Below are 19985 nucleotides of genomic sequence, written 5' to 3' on the forward strand. Positions count from 1 at the left end.
AAAAATTTAATATATCAACCTTTAACATATTATTTGCGTATTATATAAAACCACTTTTAACATTTCTATTCACTTTATGCATTTTTTTAATATTGAAGATTACACCTCTCGCCTCACAAACAAAAAACACCTCAATACCCGATTTCGCAATTTTAAAACTTGCACGCAACTTCATGTTTTGCCGTCTAACCAAGATTGCAATGTACTATCAATCAACAAACTCACTCATGAAAAAAATATACACTTGATGTCTCATCTAACATATATATCACTTAAAAAAATTAAACTTAGTGAAAAAAGATTGTGATGCAAAAACGTGTTCAAAACTCTATGTTCCAAAAATAATAATCCTTGAGTTATGTACGGGCTCAAAGAATAGATTGTGCATCCAAGAAACCCCCTCATATGCTAAACACACTTCAAACAATGATAATAATATTTGGCTATGTTCCAATCACCAAGGACACCATAACTTTGCATACCTTTAAAAATGAATTCCTTCTTCGTTCACTAACCAAAACTGAAAGAACTTTTAGTGTGAAATTTGTCATCTTGTTAAACACACTCTTACTTCATATTTCAACCAAACATACAAAACTTCTCAACCAGCTTTAGGCCAAATTGATATGTGCAATCATTGAGTCCAAAAAATCTCTACAGCTGGATGGATTATTTCCTCCATCGATGATCATATCAGTTTCACTTGATTTTCTTAATGAAAGAAAAATCCAATGCTGCACAAATTTTAAAATATCTCAACTTGATGATCCATACTCAATTTTAGCACAAAATTCAAGTTCTAAAAATTAATAATGCCCAAGAAACATTGAATCGATTTTACAAAATTATCTCTTACATCAAGAAATTATCTACCAAAACTCTTGTGTAGACAGCCCTCAATAAAATGGGGTTACTAAAAAGGAAAATAGAAACCTTTTAGAGGTGACTATATCACCAATAATCTCCACAAATGTTTCCAATTAATTCTAGGAAAACGTTGTCCAATAGCTATCTATCATAGTAATAAAACGTTCTCAACAGTACTTAAATTTCAAGCATCCTATCAAGCCTTCTCTGTTCAATTCTCAAGACCATAATCATTTCTTATATTTCCCCAAACATGTTTGGGTGCTCTTCATTTGCAATCATTCTTAGTGCTAGCAAAAATTAAACCATAAATCTACCAAGGGCATCTTTATAGGATACTGCCCAAGTCATAAAACGTAAAAATCTTATTCACTAATTAATAGGGAAAAAAATTATTATTACATGGGCATGACCTTCCTTGAACACTTACGTCACTACAAATATAAAATTCAAAGAAAGAATATTTATGAACAAAAATTTAAAAGTTGGAACTTATATACTCATTCACCATCCTACTCATCAAACTCATGGATAATGAGCATTCCTCACTACACCTCAATCAATCTATTGAACCTCACTTGTTAATAGAATTGTCAATATAGGACTTGCTAATAGAATTGTTAATATAGGACCTGACACTAAAACCCAACTGGAACCTAGCACTAAAAATTCAGGTTTAGATCAACCTAAAAATGATGATTAAATTATTTAATTTTTTTAAATAAAAAGTTCATGTCAAATTATAATTTTAATATTTTTATTAAATTGTGTCCAAATCAAAGTAACTGTTACCATTTCAGAACAGGTTTTACACGAACCTATCATGATTTAAATATTTTTAAAGTTAAGTTGGGTTATGTTTGAGTTGTAATTTTTGACCCGTTTATTAAATAGGTCAATTTCAAGTTGGTTTTTTGGGACATATCCAAGTCGAACCCAAACCCATCCCATGAAGTCAAATTGAACACCCCAACTTGTAAATACACCCAACTTATGCAAAATGAGCTTCATGTCCATATACCTAAGGGAAAACAATAATCAATGGGGCAATCAACATATCCTCAACACGCCCGAGAACTCAAAATTTTATGATTAGAGCTTGTTTTGCATACATAAACATTTTAAAGAATAGTGAAATTATTAAATTTAAATTTTTTTTTTAATTATCTAAAAGAAAAGTTCACTAAAATTTTTTACAAAAAATATAATACCTACTTAAACTCATTTTTTTAATATTGTAATTAGAAATGACCAAATTGCCCTCATACTTAACACCATCACATGGCGGGACAAAATTGGTCCCTCCAAAGACTTGGGGACCATTTTGAGCCCTCACATAGAGTTGAGTGGTTGACATGCTCTTAACCAACTTAACAAAATATTCAGCTCACATATTCCTTCTCACCCAAAGTGCCACCACGATTAGCATTTCACAAGATGAAAACCTCTAAAGATAAATAGATGGCTGCTTTGCTCTCCTTGGAATTTCTTGCATTGCCAACCACTCGTTCTTGCATTATCAGTCCTTCACCATGGTCCATAAGATGAAGCGTAAGGAACATATGGCTTTGCATGTTTAAAAGTACAGCAAGACTCACTCATGAAGCTTTCTAGGATCTTAGCTATAGGGTCTTACCTACATTTAGCATAGAGACTATATCATGATTTAAACTCATAACCTCAAAATTATAATAAAGGCGACCTAAGAGATGTTTCAGTCTGCCTTCAATATAAATAAATTCTAAATTCACTTCACTTGTAGAACTGCATCATAACTACAAACTGACACCATCTATTCCAAGCCTGAGTTGATGTTAGATCACCAACCACACGTAAAAGTTATGTCACAACCCATAAATGAATCCAAATGCAAAGTTGTCCTCCCATAACACTCCATATGTGATGCACGCAAAAGTAAGCAAAAAAAATTAGGAGACCCCTAATTTTTTTGCTAGAAAAATATGTCCTTACTAGGATAAAGAAATTACAAGAAATAGACAAAATACAACTTTAGTATTATAAAAGGACTTACAAACGACACATACTAATGACGCATACAAACTTTGATATAAAATCCTAAACTTGCATTCCTTGAGAAGAAAGATATTGATAGCGTCGAACTTGCGGAGAGAATAAGGTATTAGAAGCCAAGACGAAGGATAGGAGTAACTCGCAAGTTTTCCTAGAAGGGAGAAGAAGAAATGGACAAAGCTCTCAAGCTTTTCCAAAAAACCCTCAGGTTTTATCTCCAAAAATCATAATTTTCATCACCCTGTAAACATACAAATCAGCCCCTATTTATAGGCAAGAAAGGGGAGCTAAAAAGCCACTACATTAGGGAACATGGAAGACCAAAAGTAACTAAATAGAAGGCCAAAAAACAGCTAAAAAACTGCGGCAAAATACAGGAAATGGAAGGCCAAAAGACAGCTAGAAGAAGGCCAAAAGATAGCCCAAAACCTGCAGAAAATGGAAGGCCAACAGCCACAACACTTCAGCCCCCCCACACGAAACAACAAATAAAGAAGAAAAGTCACAGAACCAAGCAGCAAACCCAAGGAACCAAGCAGCAACTCCACGGAACCAAGCAGCAACTCCACGGAACTAAGCAGCCAGCCGCAGGAACCAAGGGGGAAAGGCACAGGAAACCCAACAGCCATCCACAGGAACCAAAGGGCCAAGCACGGGAAAACCAGCAGCCATCCATGGGAACCAAAGGGCCAAAATCCACCATAATGAGCTTCCACTAAACTTACATAAATGAGCTAAACTTCAGCTCATTATGAGCTAACCAAGAGCTCAAAATTAATGAGCTAGGAAGTGCAATAAATCCCCCAATCATTGAGCTAAACTTTAGCTCAATCATTTATGAGCTAGAACTAATTAAAATTCCAGCATTTTGAGCTTAATATCAAGCAACCAAAGCTTACCCGAGAACACCAGAAGCCCAAGGGTCAAAACAAATTCTCATCTTGTTTTGCCCCCCCCCCCCCCCCACCGAATAAATAAAAAGTAAGAATTTATAAAGCAGAAAACAATAAAACAAGTTCCCAAGCAAAAATCCTACTATGCTATTCCTGATCATATAACATTACAAATTCACGAATTGTAGTTATCAAATTACAAAACACTTTCTGCTAACACATGGAATGCAAATTAAAACCAAACAAGAAACTTTAACGTTTCTAGGCAAGAAATATAAAAATAGCAAGCAAGATGGGTAAACATCATGAGCACCATAAACAATAAGTTGCTAGCGACAAGGTCGAAGTACTTTAATATGTATTTTGATAAATTGCACCTACGATCTTGAGGTTAGGTCAACATTTCAAACAGGCCTGCGTGAAATTTTCACCATTTCACATATGTTATTGAATTTTCCATCAATTCACCAAAGGCCATGAAGTCTGTAATAATAGCTTATTTGCATGTAAAAAGTAAACAATAGCCCCAACCATGCACCAAAAAAGCTGCACATTTCATTCTTTACTTTGAACAAACACAGAGAAGTTATAAATGTTATATGTTAGTTTCTTACAAAAAAGAAATCACCCAAACAGCAATAACAGAAAAGACATAAGAAGTTTGCAGTGCGCCTAGGATCAATGTTGACCTCTGTACACATGAACAAAAAAAAATCTCTAGCATACGCACCTAGATCCACGAATCCAGCATGAAATCCCGCGATAGCTCTGCAAACGACGTCGAACAGCCCGTGCTTCCTGCCCAAATACTGTTCCAGCTGGACGCTCCTCTCATCTTTAAAAGCCAGATGAGATGAGGCTTTCGGCTCTGCTCACACGAAAGGAAAAAAAGATTTGGAGGAGAAATTCACTTTGATCAAGATTTGGAAATGATCTGCCACTGAACGGAAGAGAGTGGTTCGTCAATAGCGTCGGTGAGGGTGAAGACGATCCTCTCAATGTATTCTTCTACGGTTTGATCAATCTCCAAGTTGAGATCGAAGAACGGTGATTTAAGGATATCAACTTGACCTTGATCGTCATAGACAAATCCATGATCAAGTTATGGATCCACCATACATGTGGGAACAGTCGATTTTGATGTACTGGAGCTCCTGGACAGCAAACAGCATCTTTCCGAAGAGCTGGACAGCAAAGGATTTTGCTGAAATTTCTTGGACAGCAATGGGACACCTTGGGGAGATGTTAATAGCAGCAACTAGGAAGGGATTAGGAGGGGTAATGGAGGTGGAGGGAGGAGGGGAAGGGGCCAGCCATATGGAAGGGTGAAAGGGCTTCTATTTCCCGATTTGGGATTTTATTTTAAGGAAGAGAGATGGTCCAAAAATCTGAATTTTACTTTTCAAATTCCCAAACAAAGGGGAAAAGGGTAGAGGGGCCAGCGACTACTGAGAGGAGGAAGGGATTGGGAGCTTTAATTGATTGCCAATTCAAGAAACCTAAGTTGGGAAAGAGAATTTAAATCAAATCCCCGTTTAAATTTAGATTTAATTGATTGGAAATCTGAATTAAAACTTTCCTAATATATGTCAACTAATTTTAGGAAAGCAATATCCATTCAAATTGATTTGAATTTTGAATTTGAAATAACTTACTAGTTTAAGATTTTGCCAATAAAGAAAGTCATAATTGCTTGGTTTGAAACTTGGAGAGAAAAGGGAAGGAATAGTGGCAGGCGGCTAGGACTTGGACTAGGGTTAGGATTAGGGTTTGATGTGTGGGCCGGCGGCTATGGGGAGGTGCTAGGCCTTTGTGGTCGGCGGCTTGGTAGTGGAAGAGGGGTGGTCGGGAAGATTTGAGGGGGGGTGGGGGGGTTCGGCCGAGAGAGGAAAAAAAGGAGGAATGGCCGGCAATTTAAAGAGGGAAGAGGGGATGGGAGGGATTGACGAAAAGAGGACCAAGAACCCGGACGCTTCCTGCAGTTGGTGGGAAATATGCCGCCCTCACCTAGGGACTTCAAGATAGCTCTCTCAAGAACTCTGACAACTCACAAAGAACACGAGTGTAGAAAATATCATAATAATCATCATTACCCTCTCCAAAGAGGAGGGGATATAAATAGCTAAAGTTTACAATGAATAAATAAAAGACAATGCCCCTAAGGGTCACAAACAATTAATCCCTCAAGTGATGATAAAAACGGAAAAAAAAATGCATAACCAAATTGAATATATATAATAACTCAAAAATAAATAGGTGCAATCGTGGCCGTAGATTGTCGGCCCCACCTCTGGTAAACTCTCCAAGGTCGGAGTCCTCATCATGTTTTCTGTGGGTGTCATAAAACCTATACAACTGAAGGATTTCTTCCCGAGTTTCCCCACCAAGATTTTATTTACTAAGTTTGCTTCCATCTCCTTTTAGTTTATGAATTTCTCCGTTACTTTAAAAAGATTATATGTGCTCACATATGCATGTGTTATGAAATTCCAGTATCTCAGGGCAGACAATCACCTTTTTAGGATTCTGGATGGAGCATAAAGGAAGGTGTGTAATCATCTCTTGATATGCACACTCATCTCTTTGAGTAACTTGAATGACTCCATCAAGAACTAGAACCTTGCCGTAAGTAGCTGACTGAATTCAAGATAAGGAAAACATATGACATTCAGATCAAACAGGACAAGAGAAAGAGACAAAGTGGAAGTAGTGGAAGGAATTTTACATTATACCTGGAATACCATCACATCTTGGTATTCAGATTTCCCTTGATACAAAATCTCCTCTATCTTCAAAGAGTGAGCCTCACCTACAAATAATTAAAAATTGATAGAAAGGAAGAAAAATAAAAACTCAATGGTTTGGGAAAACCCAACAGATAAAAATTCTAATCCATGCAAAAAAAGGACAAAAATAGCTCACATTCAGGAAATAAGAACGAAATTCTCTAAAAAAAAAAAAGTTGATATCATGGCCTACACTACCAGTTATTGACCATTTGTAAAATTGAATTTGACAACAGCTCAGACAAAAACCATCAGCAGGACACTTATCAGAAATAGCTCACATTCAGCATGAACCAAACTTGAATTGTGCTAGGCTTGGATCAAATCAAGTTCGCTTAGGAGCAAATAGAATGTATAAGGTTATAATGAATCCACGTGCACAACATTTATATATTTATATTTGCATTCAAGCATACATGAGTTTTTTCATCTATTATTATATTTGCATTCTTTTTTAGATTTAAACAAGAATTTGACTTTTAACAGGACACAATGGAGAAAAAGGATTCATGTAGTCGACCCCACAAAGTGCGACAAAGGCTTGATGTTTTTTTTATTATTGTATATATGTATGTATCAAGATATATGGATGCATATGTGTAGGATGGAGAGAGAATTTAGCTTAAGTTCAAAATCAAATCAATTCATTAATTATGTCACGTTTAACGAGCCAGGCTTGGTAATAGAGATCAAATCAACGTAGTGTAGTGCTAGGTTTAGTTCAACGAGAAATCAAATTGAATGGATGTAAGCAAATCTTGAGCCAAGGTTGGATCAACTGAAGCCGCGGGAAGGAGTTGGCATCCCTAGCAACAATGCCAACCTTGTATGTATGTGTATATATATATGCTTGTGTGTGTGTATATATATATATATATATATAGACAAGCATATATAAGCACATATAAAATATTGGTATACACTGCATGAAACTTTTGTCATACAGAAGCTGTGGAGGGGGGGTTAATATACGCTGATTCTAGTGAGAGGAAGTTATTGAAGGTGTATATAGATAAGTATTGCATATGGAGGTACAAAAAGAAAGGATGGGGATGACAATCCCCAACTAAAAACCTACCTGCCTCAACAACCATAATCTCTGAAATTGAGGGTGTGACATGAGAAATTAATCAATAAATAATACTGTTGGTGTCAACATGAAAGAAGAATTAACTGGATATATTTACCATGTTCCATGGTAACAAGATGCCCCAATAACTATTGTTTCATGGTGATGAAATATATGAAAGTGTAACACTGATTATCACAAAAATATACATATTTTTTAAAAAAATCCAAACTATTAGAGTTGAGATGAAGTTACCAAAGAAGCACTAACCTATCGCCCAAAATTTATGCCTTTTGAAATGCCTAACAAAAAGTAATGATACAGCTAATCTCCAACCTTCATTAAATTCCAAAACATTTTAGTAGAAAAACAAACAAAAAATATGATTTTGATCCAGAATTGTTGAATTAAAACTAAATGTGAGATTCCAATCTATAAATTATGTTATAAAGTGTGTTATGCCATGACGCAAGAATCACAAGTTATAAAGGCTGGTTACTGCACTATAGAGAGAATTTGAGAAAAAGGCCACTTTATTTCCATCCTTCATGGATGTAAAAAAAGTTATCTTTATCACATAATATTAATCAAATTAATAGTGACTTAGCGGCAAGCCAAAAGGCAACAATCTCTAGAAGGCTCTTGTAAACTTGCAAAGCAGAGAGCATGATCTTTTTTGTAAGTTGACCTTGATTAATTATCTTTCATGATCAAAGATTTTTTACTTATTATCATTAATTATACTTGGCTTTGAAGAGAATTTTGTGTTCTATATATCATTAATGTCCATGGTAATAAAGAGATTATCACCTCCAATGCAAATATCAAGTTTAGAAGGTAAGTGAAAAACCTATTAGCCGGTCGACCATGCACTAAAATTCCCTGAGAATAATCAAATTATGGCCTGAAGTCAGTAATTTCCTAGAGAACTCTAATATGAACCTTATGAGTGGGGGCTAACAATATAAGAAATGGTTTATTTTATCACCACATATGATGTGGGACGTGCGTTGATGTCATATTACATCCTAAAGGCATGCTTTAGGGTATCCAAGTGGTATTAAACATTTGTGGCACTTAATATTAGAAACACTAACACATCACAATTATTAATGAAAATTTATTCATATAATCATAATCATATCAAAATTTAAATGGCAATTAAACATAGGGTAGACCAATAATTTACATGGTTGCTCCTTAGACTGCAAGTCTAACCAAGTTATAACATTAAACCAAACTAACATCACAAAATCCATGGAAGACCTTCACCAAGAAAATTCTAGCTCATAATTGAATCAATAATGTGTTAGACCGGTCCACTGGACCGGTCCAGCCAGTCCAGGCGGGACCGGTTCACGGGCCAAAGATCGCGAAACAGGCGGAAGCCGCACGCACGCACGCCGCCGATGGTCCCGCACGCCCGAATAGGAAGGTTTTTGAATGGATTTTAGGAGGGAAATTGATTGTAGGGATTGTTTAGGGAATTCCTTTTGATTTGTATGCATTAAATAGATGTTTTTTCTAGGGTTTGAGTATCTGGAATTTGGCTGAAATTTGAGATCTCGTAGAACTAGGATTTCTTTGGGCTCTAGCGGCGTCTAGAGATTTGGGAGAGATCGATCCTCCTCTCGAATTGAGGATCAATTGTATCTTTGCTATTTCTTTGCAACTACTAGTAAAATACAAGTCTTTTCTCGGATTTTTCTGCAATTTTTCTTGCTTTCCTACTGTTTTTGGCTGATTTCCTGCGGTGGACAGCAGTTCGCTTTGAGATTTGTTGCTAAAGTGATTAGGGAATACTTGAAATCAAGTATTTCCTATCATAATGCCAAGACACTATGCCTCTAAAAGCATGAAAAATAGACCAAGCTGGACATATTAAGAATAAATCCTAAGAACAGGATTGATTCAGGACTAAATACTTAGGCAACGTTTAGATAGGAATTTTGCACGCTTGAATTGTTAGAAACAATATTAATTAAACTTGTAGAGATTTAAACGATGACATTAAACAAGAGTGGGGTGAATTTAGTTTAGGCCAAGTTACACACATGAAAGCTAAGATCGTTTAAATAGCCATTAGATCAAACATAGCATACATAGAAGAGCTTCAACAAAATCCCTGAGTTAACAACAAGATAAGTCACTATGAAGAGACCCACTCACTCAACTCTCTAAAATTACTAAGCTTTAGCAGATGGATTAATAAGAACCTTTATGAATTAATTATAAACCACAATTAAGAGTAACTAGGAAGATGTAGGAGTTGGTGGAAGGGTTTACCCAACGGAGGAAGATACTAAGCTCCGGTGTAGTCGTTTGGGTGTTGAGAAGGGTTGGACAGCAACCTGAACTTCCTAGTTGCCTTTGGACAGCACTTGGAAAACTTCTGGATGGTGAACAGCAGACTAGACTGTGCTGGAGTCTTTGGACAGCAATCAGTGATCTCTTTAGTCGGCTAGACAGCAAGCTAGAAGGCTGGGATTTTCTGGACAGCAACTGGTGTAATACTGGACAGCAAACAAGAGCTGTTTGGACAGCAACGTTGCTGGTCCAGCAGTTCTGGACAGCAATTCCTTTGTCCAGAAATCTGAGCAGCAGTTGTTAACGGGTCTAAGAGGCTAGGGTTTGATGTGGAATGCTAAGGCGAAGAGAAAATATCCTTTAGTGGACTAGGGGAATCAGTTGGGAAGGTAAAGAGGGGATTGATTCAAGAAAAGAGGGGAGAAGGGAGCTAGGAGAGGCGGTATTGGGAGGGAAGGGGAATTAGGAAGGTGAGTTACGGCTTGCCTAATTGAGGATATCCAATTGAGGGAAAGGATTTAATTCCAATTCAATTCAAAATTGATTTGGACTTAATTTGGGGAACTTCCTAAAATAGATTGGCCGGCTATTTTAGGAAATATTTAAAAAATTCAAATTGGTTGAATAATTGAATCAAAGCTTTCCAAAAGCGGTCTTGTAGGAAAAGGAAAGTATTAATGGGGTTTTGAAATTTGGGGGCAAGGAGGGGGGGAAATAGGCTGGCGACTAGGTTAGGTTTAGGGTTGGGTTTTGGCGGCTTGGAGGTGGGAAAGATTGGGTAGCCGAGTAGGAGGGGCGGTGGGATGTGGAGGTTGGCCGAGAGATATGAAGGAGGGGAGTTGTGGTTGGCCGGCGGCTAGATGGGGTGGGAAGATGGTTCGGCCGAGAGAGATGGAAGGGAAACCTTGGCCGGTGGTGGAGGGGAAGGGAGGTAGGATGATAGACACGTCGTCGACCACGAAAGGACTCTTCCTGAGATTGGTGGGTATTGCGATACCCTCACCTAGGGACTTCAACCTCTCCAAAGCTCTATAGCTCTCACAAAACTCAAGGATGCAGGATTTTCATAATAATCATTCATTAGTCCTCTACTCCTCTCAAAGAAGAGAAGGGACTTAAATAGTACAATACATGAAGGGAAAAACAAAAGATAGCATTGCCCCTAGGACTTACAAATAACTAATCCCTCAAGTAAGGGCATAAATGAAAAAGAACATAAATAAATCAAAATACATAAAATAACTCAAAATAAATCAGTGCGATCGTGGCCGTAGATCGTCGGCCCCGCCTCTGGTAGATTTTCCAAGGTCTGATGACCTCATCAAGGATTTGCCAAGAAACATACAATATCACAAAGTCCAACATGAAAGAAAAACATGAAACATGTCTTTATATTGATAAGGATTTTTTTACGCAATCCAATTATATAGATAATGATGAATTGTTAACCTCCTTTCTAATATTACTATGTTTTCACAACCAACTCATCAACCATGAAATTCCTAAACTCATTGGTTCTTCGATTTCTTTCTAATTTTTTAGTCATCAAGAACTTAATTTGTTTGCCATAATTCATGGGACTAAGTTTTTAACCAAATAAACTTTATTTATGCATACTCTGCACCAACACGTAATTAAAAAAAAAAAAAAAAGAGATCCGAGAAAGTGAGGATATGAATGACTTTTAGTTATCAAGTTGTGTTAAGTAGTTCCAAGTACTAAATGAGAAAAGTTGACGATTGCATTAGGTAGTCGACCACCAGCTTAAAATTTATCAAATAATCATGACATGAATACTTTAATACATTGTATTAATGGCAGGGCGTTCCATGGAAGCGACGGCTGTATGGCATGATATTGCGAGAAGTGTGCAAGGGCCGTTGCATCGGCATCCGGTTGCAGTCTTAAATAAGCAAAAGTTCCCACGTCACAAATAGATGTGGGCAAAGAAGTTAGTCAATAAAAATATAATTAGGATAAAAATTTCAAATATAGGTTCTCTTACAGGCAAATTAATGAAATTAATATATATTATGATTCTTAGGAAGATAAATATTCTATGCATTCAGGGAAATTAAATGAGTTACAGAGAAGATTAAGGAGATTCATAATTTAGGATTTAAACTATAGTATTTAGGTAGGAGTCGTACTAGAAATGGGATAGGTGTAATTAAAGATAACAGTTTGAAGGACAAAATGATAAAAATTAATATAATTGGGATAGAATTATAGCTTAAAAGCTTATTGTTGATACAAATATTATTAATATTATAAGTGCTTATACTCTTTAAGTAGGTTTGGATATGTATTCAAAATTAAAATTTTAAAATATCTTAGAAGAATTAATAAAAAAGATGCCACTTGAAGAAAGTATTTTTATTGGAGGATATTTAAATAGACATGTTGGTAGAGAGCTAAAAGATTTTAAAGCATTCATAGTGATTATGGGTTTGGAGCAACTAATGAAGGTGGTTAGACTATATTAATTTTTTTTCTCTAGCTTATAATTTTATAATTGCTAACACCTTATTTAAGAAAGCAGATGAGCATCTCATCACTTATAAGAATGGATATAGTAAAATTCAAATTGATTATTTTCCTATAAGAAAAATATATCGTTTAGATTGCAAAAACTGTAAAGTTATTCCGATCGAAAGTTTGTACCCAACATCGCTTATTAGTTTTGGACTTTAAGATGAAGGGGGCGAAATATGAAAAATAAAATAAAATTTTATCATAGGATTAGATAGGGACATTTAAATAACACTAATAAAAATATTTTTAAGAAAAAGAATCAAGATTTTAATATTCTAACTGTACATGACAAAACTAATATTATGTGCAAAAAACATCTAATGACATTAAAATTATTGCAAATAATATGCTTGGAGTATCAAAATGAAAAAATCATAATAGTTGGTGGTGGAATCAAAATGTGCAAAAAAAGATAAAAAATAAGAAGTTTTGTTATAAAAATTGATTAAGATGTAAAAACTCAAAAAATTGAAAAAGATATAAAGAAGCTCATAAAGAATCTAAGAAATAATATGTAATGCAAAAAAGTTTAGTAATAATTTATATAATAGATAAAATACTAAAGAAAAAAGATGTATGTATAAGTTAGTCAAGCAAAAAGATAGAATGATGGATTTAGTTAAAATGAAATGCATTAAAGATGAAGATTAAAAAGTATTTTTATTATTAGAAGAGAATATTCAACAATGATAGATGAGATATTTTGATAAGCTTTTCAATGAAGATTGTAATAATATGATTGTCTTTAGTGACCTTAGCACCCTAAATGAAAATAGATATTTTTTTTATTGTCGTATTAATAAAACTAATGTTAGAGAGATTTTTAAAAAAAGAAGTGTGGAAAAATTATTGAACCTGATAAATGCTTAAGAAATGAAGGAATTTCTTGGCTTAAGAAATTTTTTAATATTATTTTGAAGACTAAAAAAATGTCAAATGAGTGAAGGAGTATGTTGATTCATATTTTTAAGAATAAGGATGATCCATAAGAGTGAGAATTATAAAGAAATTAAGTTAATGTATCACACTTTAAAACTTTGAGAGAGAGTTATTGAGCATAGGTTACGAAGTTATAATAATATTTATCAAAATAAATTTGGATTCAACCCGGGTAGGTCTACTACGGAAGTTATACAATTATTGATAGGTTTGATAGAGAAGAATAGGGAGAATAAAGAGGAGCTATATATAATATTTTTTCATTTAGAGAAAGCTCATGATGAAGTTATAATAGAAGTGCTATGAAGAGTTCTAGAAAAGAAAGGGATTAATAATGTTTTTTTTTTCAAGTCGTTAAGGATATGTATGCAGGAGTTGTTGCTTTTGTTCAAACACAAGGTGGTTTGACCAAGTATTTTCCTATTTTTGTTGGATTACATCAATGATCAGTTTTAAGCTCATATTTTGCTTTAATCATGGATGTTCTTACTAGACATTTACAGGATGATGTGCCCTGGTGTTTGTTTTTGCTGATGATATTCTTCTTATCGAGAAGAGTAGAGAGGAAGTTGAAGGTAAACTTGAATTATGGAAGCCAACCTTAGAGTCAAAAGGGTTCTCGTTTGAGTAGATCTAAAACTAAATACATAGAGTGTGATTTTAGTAGTAATAGATCTAATGAGGGGATTGTGACTTTGGGTGATCAAGTTATTAATAAATGAATACATTTTAGATATCTCAGAGTGATGATGAAATAGATAATAATATTATTCGTAAAATTCAAGTTGGATGGTTGAAGTGGAGGAATACATCAGGCCTATCATGTGATAGAAAAGTACCCCTCAAACTTAAAGAAAAATTCTATAAGATAGTGATGAGACCTGCAATGTTTTATGGCGCGGAATGTTTGCCTTTAGAAGAGAATCATACAATTAAGCTAAGTGTTGCAAAAATGAAGATGCTCAGGTGGATGAGTGGCTTAACTCTTAAAGATAGCATGTGAAACAAGCATATATGTGAAAAGGTTGGAGTAGCTCCAGTGGCAGATAAGATTAGTGAGTGTCATCTTAGCTGGTTTGGTCACATAAAATGCTAGCTTTCGACCTGGTTAGAAGAGTAAATGTATTAGATTTGGCCTATTTTTAGAGAGATGGATATAGACCTCGAAAGATTTGGTTAGAAAATATTAGAAATAAACTTTTTAATTATATTTAAATAAGAATTTGAATATTAACATGACACAATGGAGAAAAAAGATTCATGTTGTCGACCCCACGTACTGGGATAAAGGTTTAATATTGTTGAGAAAGTAATAATAATAAATACACACAAAAAACATATTGCTTCACCCACTCTAAAATTCAACGACGATCCAACGCATAAGATAAAATAAAAAATATATAAGAACATAATGTATTGAAATAAATATTTTTTGTGTCTTAGTTGCCGACCTAGTTTTGAATTTTTTTATTAGTAAAGCAATACTCCATTAAAAAAGGGATAACAAGGTTCTAAGACCCAATTTATTACTAAATGCATGTAATTTAATCACCGAAAACACAAAGTAGCTAAAAATTACCAGGAAATTGAAAAATTAAACATTTACAACATGCTAAAATGCATTGCCAAATTAGCAATTAAAATTATTTAACTTCGACAAGTTCAATTGCTAAACAAGCATAAATAAAAAGATATTTGCATGTATAATACAAAACTCAAAAAAATCTTTCAAATGATTAATCTCCCCACACGAATTGTTCAGATTCACCAGGCAAGGAACGGGCAAATATAACAGAACTACTTACAAGTAACAATGACCAGGTGTAAACTTCCTTTGTAACGAGTTGTGGAACTTTGTAATTACGTATAATACAAAAACTTCACCCCAGAAATTGTCTTGTAACTTCTTAAGTTTAGGATAAGCCCTTTCGTTCCTTCCCTTTAAATCCTGATTCCACCACTTTTTGTATGGATTTTCCAGCAATGTCCCATTAAGAACAGGAGAACTCAAAATAATAAAAGAACCAGCAATGATATTATGGGTCCATCCAAAACTCACTTGCAGGCCAAAGATGTATATTCAACCACCAGACAGTAGGAAAACGAAATTAGAGTTTGCAGCTTGCAAAATGGATAAAAGCATAAACGCAACAACTTAACAAAGCAGATTAGCCAACCGACATTCAACTATTAAACAAACAATCAAACAAAAATTACTGCTATGCATCGTATAAAACTCCACTAAAGCATCTCCTCACACAAATTTCCCAAAAGCGACAGAAAACACAGGGAAAACAAGACTACAGTATTCCACTTCCAACAAACAAGAAGGAGAAAAAGACAAACTAACCGGGCCACATGGGGCTCATCTCGGAGAACCAGCCAGGAATAATGGAGGAGATACCATTCGCCGCCGCATCGTTGCCGTTGTTATCCTCGTCCTCTCTCGGCCGCTTAGTTATCACCTCCTCCATTTCCTCCCCTCTCTCTCTCTCTCTCCGCTCGCACGGAGCCGTATGCGAATGGTAGTTTGGCTCTTATAGATTTTCCTGAAAGATGATGCCTTATTGTCGAATCCAGATTTTTATAATCAAAAGATTAGGTTTTCCTTTTAAACCCAGAGAATCCAATTCCACCGCCCAGGGCCGATGGGTCCCGCTTTTGTAAACGATGCTCTTTAGCAAAGACATTGCTTTCGGACACGAGAATGCGACCAACCGACGTGGCTCACCCATTCCACGACGTGTGTCCCAATGGAATTTAAAATTCTCCCTAAATTATTACTAAGGTCCTCATATGTAAATTTAGCTCTTAAAAATTTTTAAAAACTATTATTAAGATGCTGAGTTTAATTTTTCTTCATTAAAATTATGTCTTAGTGGTTAATATTTCTCCTAAAAATAAAAGGTCATTCAATATAATCATTATAACACTAATTTTATATTTAGGAAAAAACAATCAAAGCTCTTAAAAATCTAAAGAGAGATATAATAAGAGAAATAGTTAAAAAGAATAATGTTACTTTGTATTTAATTCTTTATCTTTATTCCAACTTAGCATGTTATGCAGCAACTTTTTTGAGCTATTTGTGGGGCAATGTAACATTGCTCAATTCAACTTTTTTCTTAGGGGAAAAGTGTAGTAATTATGCTTTTTAGTTTTGGTTTGACCTTCTTATTTGTGAAGTAAATGAGCCATGAGAAAAAATATAGATTATTTATTTTTATGAATTCAACAAAATTAATTAATAATATAAACAAATATTACTAATGCATCATAAAAAATTAGATGATATACTAATCTCTATGTAATCAAATTGAACGTATCTACTAGAGGAATCCAATGAATTTAGGATCACTCAATTTTTATGTTTGATATATTTCCTCACTATTGTCTCCCCTTACTACAATATGTCTTTCCATTTATGACAATAAAATGGGGGAGCCAAATCAGACCACCGACTGTCTTCGAACTTCTAATAGGCTATTGACTGATACCATAATTCTATTTGGCCACCAACTGACATTGGACTTATGTCCGACCACTAACAGACGATGGACTTCCACCCAACTTTCAATTATTATTAGACTTATACCCAACCACCAACTAACCCCAAGATTTTGCCCAGCCACCAACTATCATTGGACCCACCCTAGATGATTATCATCAGACAATGGTCTTTCTGAATAATATCACCCGTTTACTACGGTCCTTCCAACCTCCTTTGCCAAACAATGATCTTTTTTTATCAATGTCACCTGTCGACTACAGTCCTTCCAACCTTCGTCGACAAACTACAATCTTTCTTACCAATGTCGCTCATCAACTACAATTCTTCTGACCTCTATAACCAAACAACAGTCTTTCCAACATTCGTCACCCGCTGAATATGATATTTTCGACCTACATCGGCAGACTACTATCTTTTTTACATCCGTCACCACCCACCAACTACAGTCCTTTCGACCTCGGTTGCTAGATAATCATCTTTCCGACCTCGTCATAAGACAATAGACTTTATGACCTCCATCGCCCACCTAATATGATCCTTTTGACCATTATTTACAGATAATGGCCTTTTCGACCTCCGTCGTCCGTCGATTATGGTCCTTGTGACCTCCGTCGTCAGACTTCGGTCTTTTAGACCACCATCATCTGCTGACTATTGTCCTTCCAACCTCCGTCATCAGACTACTGCCTTTCTAACCTCTGTTGTCTGCTGACTACAGTAATTCTACTACCGTCACTAGACTACAATCTTTTTAACATCCGTTGTCTGACGGCTATAATTCAACTGACTAAACGAACATGCCAAAACTGACTTTTCCAATTTCTACCATGTAAAGTACTCTATATGATGTATCTTCCTTCAAAAAGACTGTAGTCACTAGATTACTGTCTTTTTCACCTTTGTTGCCTGCCAGTTATAGTTCAACTGACTAAACGAGCATGACAATACTGACTCTTCCAATTTCAACCATGTAAAGTACTCTATATGATATATATTTGCTACATCAAATCAAGGCCTTTCCCTAAGGAATGACCTCATTTGCTATTAACTGCAAACACTAGTGGATTCATTCAAACTGGGCTAAGCCCTATTATTTTTTCCCCTTCTTCAGGGGTTTCCACATAAAAACTCATGTGTCTCTTATGAACACTACAACCTCTTTTTTATCTGATTGTTTGTTGGATTTGCGTATGAAGCTAAGACATTAAACTTTATATTTCTCTATTGTTTTGAATATTGCAGGATGCAACCATGTTAAATCACCTAGATGATAAAAAGAAAGATATATGCTCAAGAGGAATGACATTAGCTACCTAATAGACTATTTGGAAATTGTGGCCAAATTTATCAATTGACACCAACAAATATTAAGAAATATGCCATATTTATCTGGTTCAAATGTGAGATAATTTAGAGGACTAAACAAGTCCACCCTTTGTCCGACGATTAACACCAATGTTCGTTAACAGTAACTACTGTCACTCTACAACAATTGTTAAACCATCATTATTCGACTATCAATTTTGTAACTGTCATCACTTTATAGTCGACAATGTTACCACACATCTTCAATATTAAGGTCAATACACATCATTGAAATCAACTCGAATGCTCGTAATTTTGTTGCACATCGTAACTAATAATTATGACACAAGCCATTGCAAATAACACTGATGCACATCATTGACACCAACATCGATGCCACTATTGACTTCATTGCACATCGTTTTTGGCAACAATGATGCACCACATCACCAATAAGAATAATATGTACCATCGACACCAACTTCTACAAATTTCACACATGCCCGACGAGGGTCATGAATTGAGCATTTACAAATTTTTATAGATTTTTTCACAAGCAAACTAATATGATGAAAATCAATGGTTAGAGAATAAGTAAAATTACTTGAAAAATAATCATAGCATTCAACTATGCAAACATGCAACTTTTACATGGTGCAGCAAATCGTATTGTTTGCTAGTTTTATTTTTCAGGCTTGGTTTTATTTTGTTGTACTTTCTATTGTCAAGAATTATTATAGATATATCTCCTATTGTATACATATTTTTAAATGATATATAGAAAAATTATTTTAAAGATTTAGTCTCCCGCTTTATATTTTATTCAATAGTGATTATATGTTGTATAAATAAGTTTAGTTTTTCTTAGCATTTCTCCAACTAAATCTTGTGGTCAGTTTCTGGTTCTTGTCACGATCGTGCATGGCATGACCTGTGTGATATCAGATTACATCGGGTTAGGTTGAGACAAGCTTTTTGGTATCAGAGCATCAGTTGGAGAAGCGAATCGTAACATAACCATATAATTTAATCAGTAAAAGTGTGAGATGATTCTGACTAGTTTTGGCTGCTTATGTTATTTTATTTTTCCTATATATGGGCTACATACAAATTTATTTAGATTTCATGGTCTTTTAATCCTTATCGATCCATTAGAGTGAGAAAACACTCACTATATAGCTAGGAGCAAGACTGATGATTAATCGTTGTTATTTAAGGTTGGATGTAACAGATGATTTAACCATTAATGGAACTATCTATATTAAGCTTAGACGGATGGTTAGTCTCTCTATTTAAACAAGCATCTTCTACAGACCCACCGTGCATAAGATGCACCACAAATCAAAATTGAATTAATTAAAGTTGATTTAAGGGTTTAATTAAATAAAAAATTTCTATATAACTAAAAAATATGACTAATTAATTTCTTATCCAAATTAGGAAAATAAGATCTCTTTGGATTAAAAAAATGAATATATAGAATAGGACAAAAATATTTCTGAGGGTATTTAAATAAATCTTTCATAGCCATCCTGTATAGAATGTGAAAGGATAATAAGTAATAAACATCATTAATTACCTTTGACGGCCTTCAAAATCATATCAATAGTTATTTGGGATTGTTGCGGGCTAGAAAATACACGGCGATAGCGTCAGAATTTTACGTCTCAACATTATACGAATATCCATCACACATAAAGATATTACAATTTTTTTTTCGTAGAAAACACTGAAAAGGAGAA

The 19985-nt window shown here is 34.8% G+C and overlaps 1 protein-coding gene across 4 annotated transcripts in view; it reads right to left on the reverse strand.

Moving 5' to 3' along the window:
• Positions 1–15976, reverse strand: part of LOC110096815 (spermidine synthase 2) — a 44906-nt gene extending 28930 nt beyond the window's left edge. For 2 of the 4 annotated variants that reach the window (XM_028701344.1, XM_020822937.2), the window contains exons 1-3: positions 15778–15975; positions 6524–6600; positions 6306–6428 (exon numbers count right to left, since the gene is read on the reverse strand). In XM_028701344.1, the coding sequence (XP_028557177.1) occupies positions 6306–6428; positions 6524–6600; positions 15778–15901 (324 nt within the window). In that variant the 5' untranslated portion in view covers positions 15902–15975. Of the gene's footprint in view, positions 1–6305; positions 6429–6523; positions 6601–15777 lie in introns of all 4 variants that reach the window. The other 2 variants (XM_020822938.2, XM_028701345.1) reach the window with 2 other exon arrangements.
• Positions 15977–19985: the final 4009 nt, after the last annotated feature.

Source organism: Dendrobium catenatum, unplaced genomic scaffold (assembly GCF_001605985.2).
Source record: "Dendrobium catenatum unplaced genomic scaffold, ASM160598v2 fragScaff_scaffold_1676, whole genome shotgun sequence".
Taxonomy (NCBI): Eukaryota; Viridiplantae; Streptophyta; class Magnoliopsida; order Asparagales; family Orchidaceae; genus Dendrobium; species Dendrobium catenatum.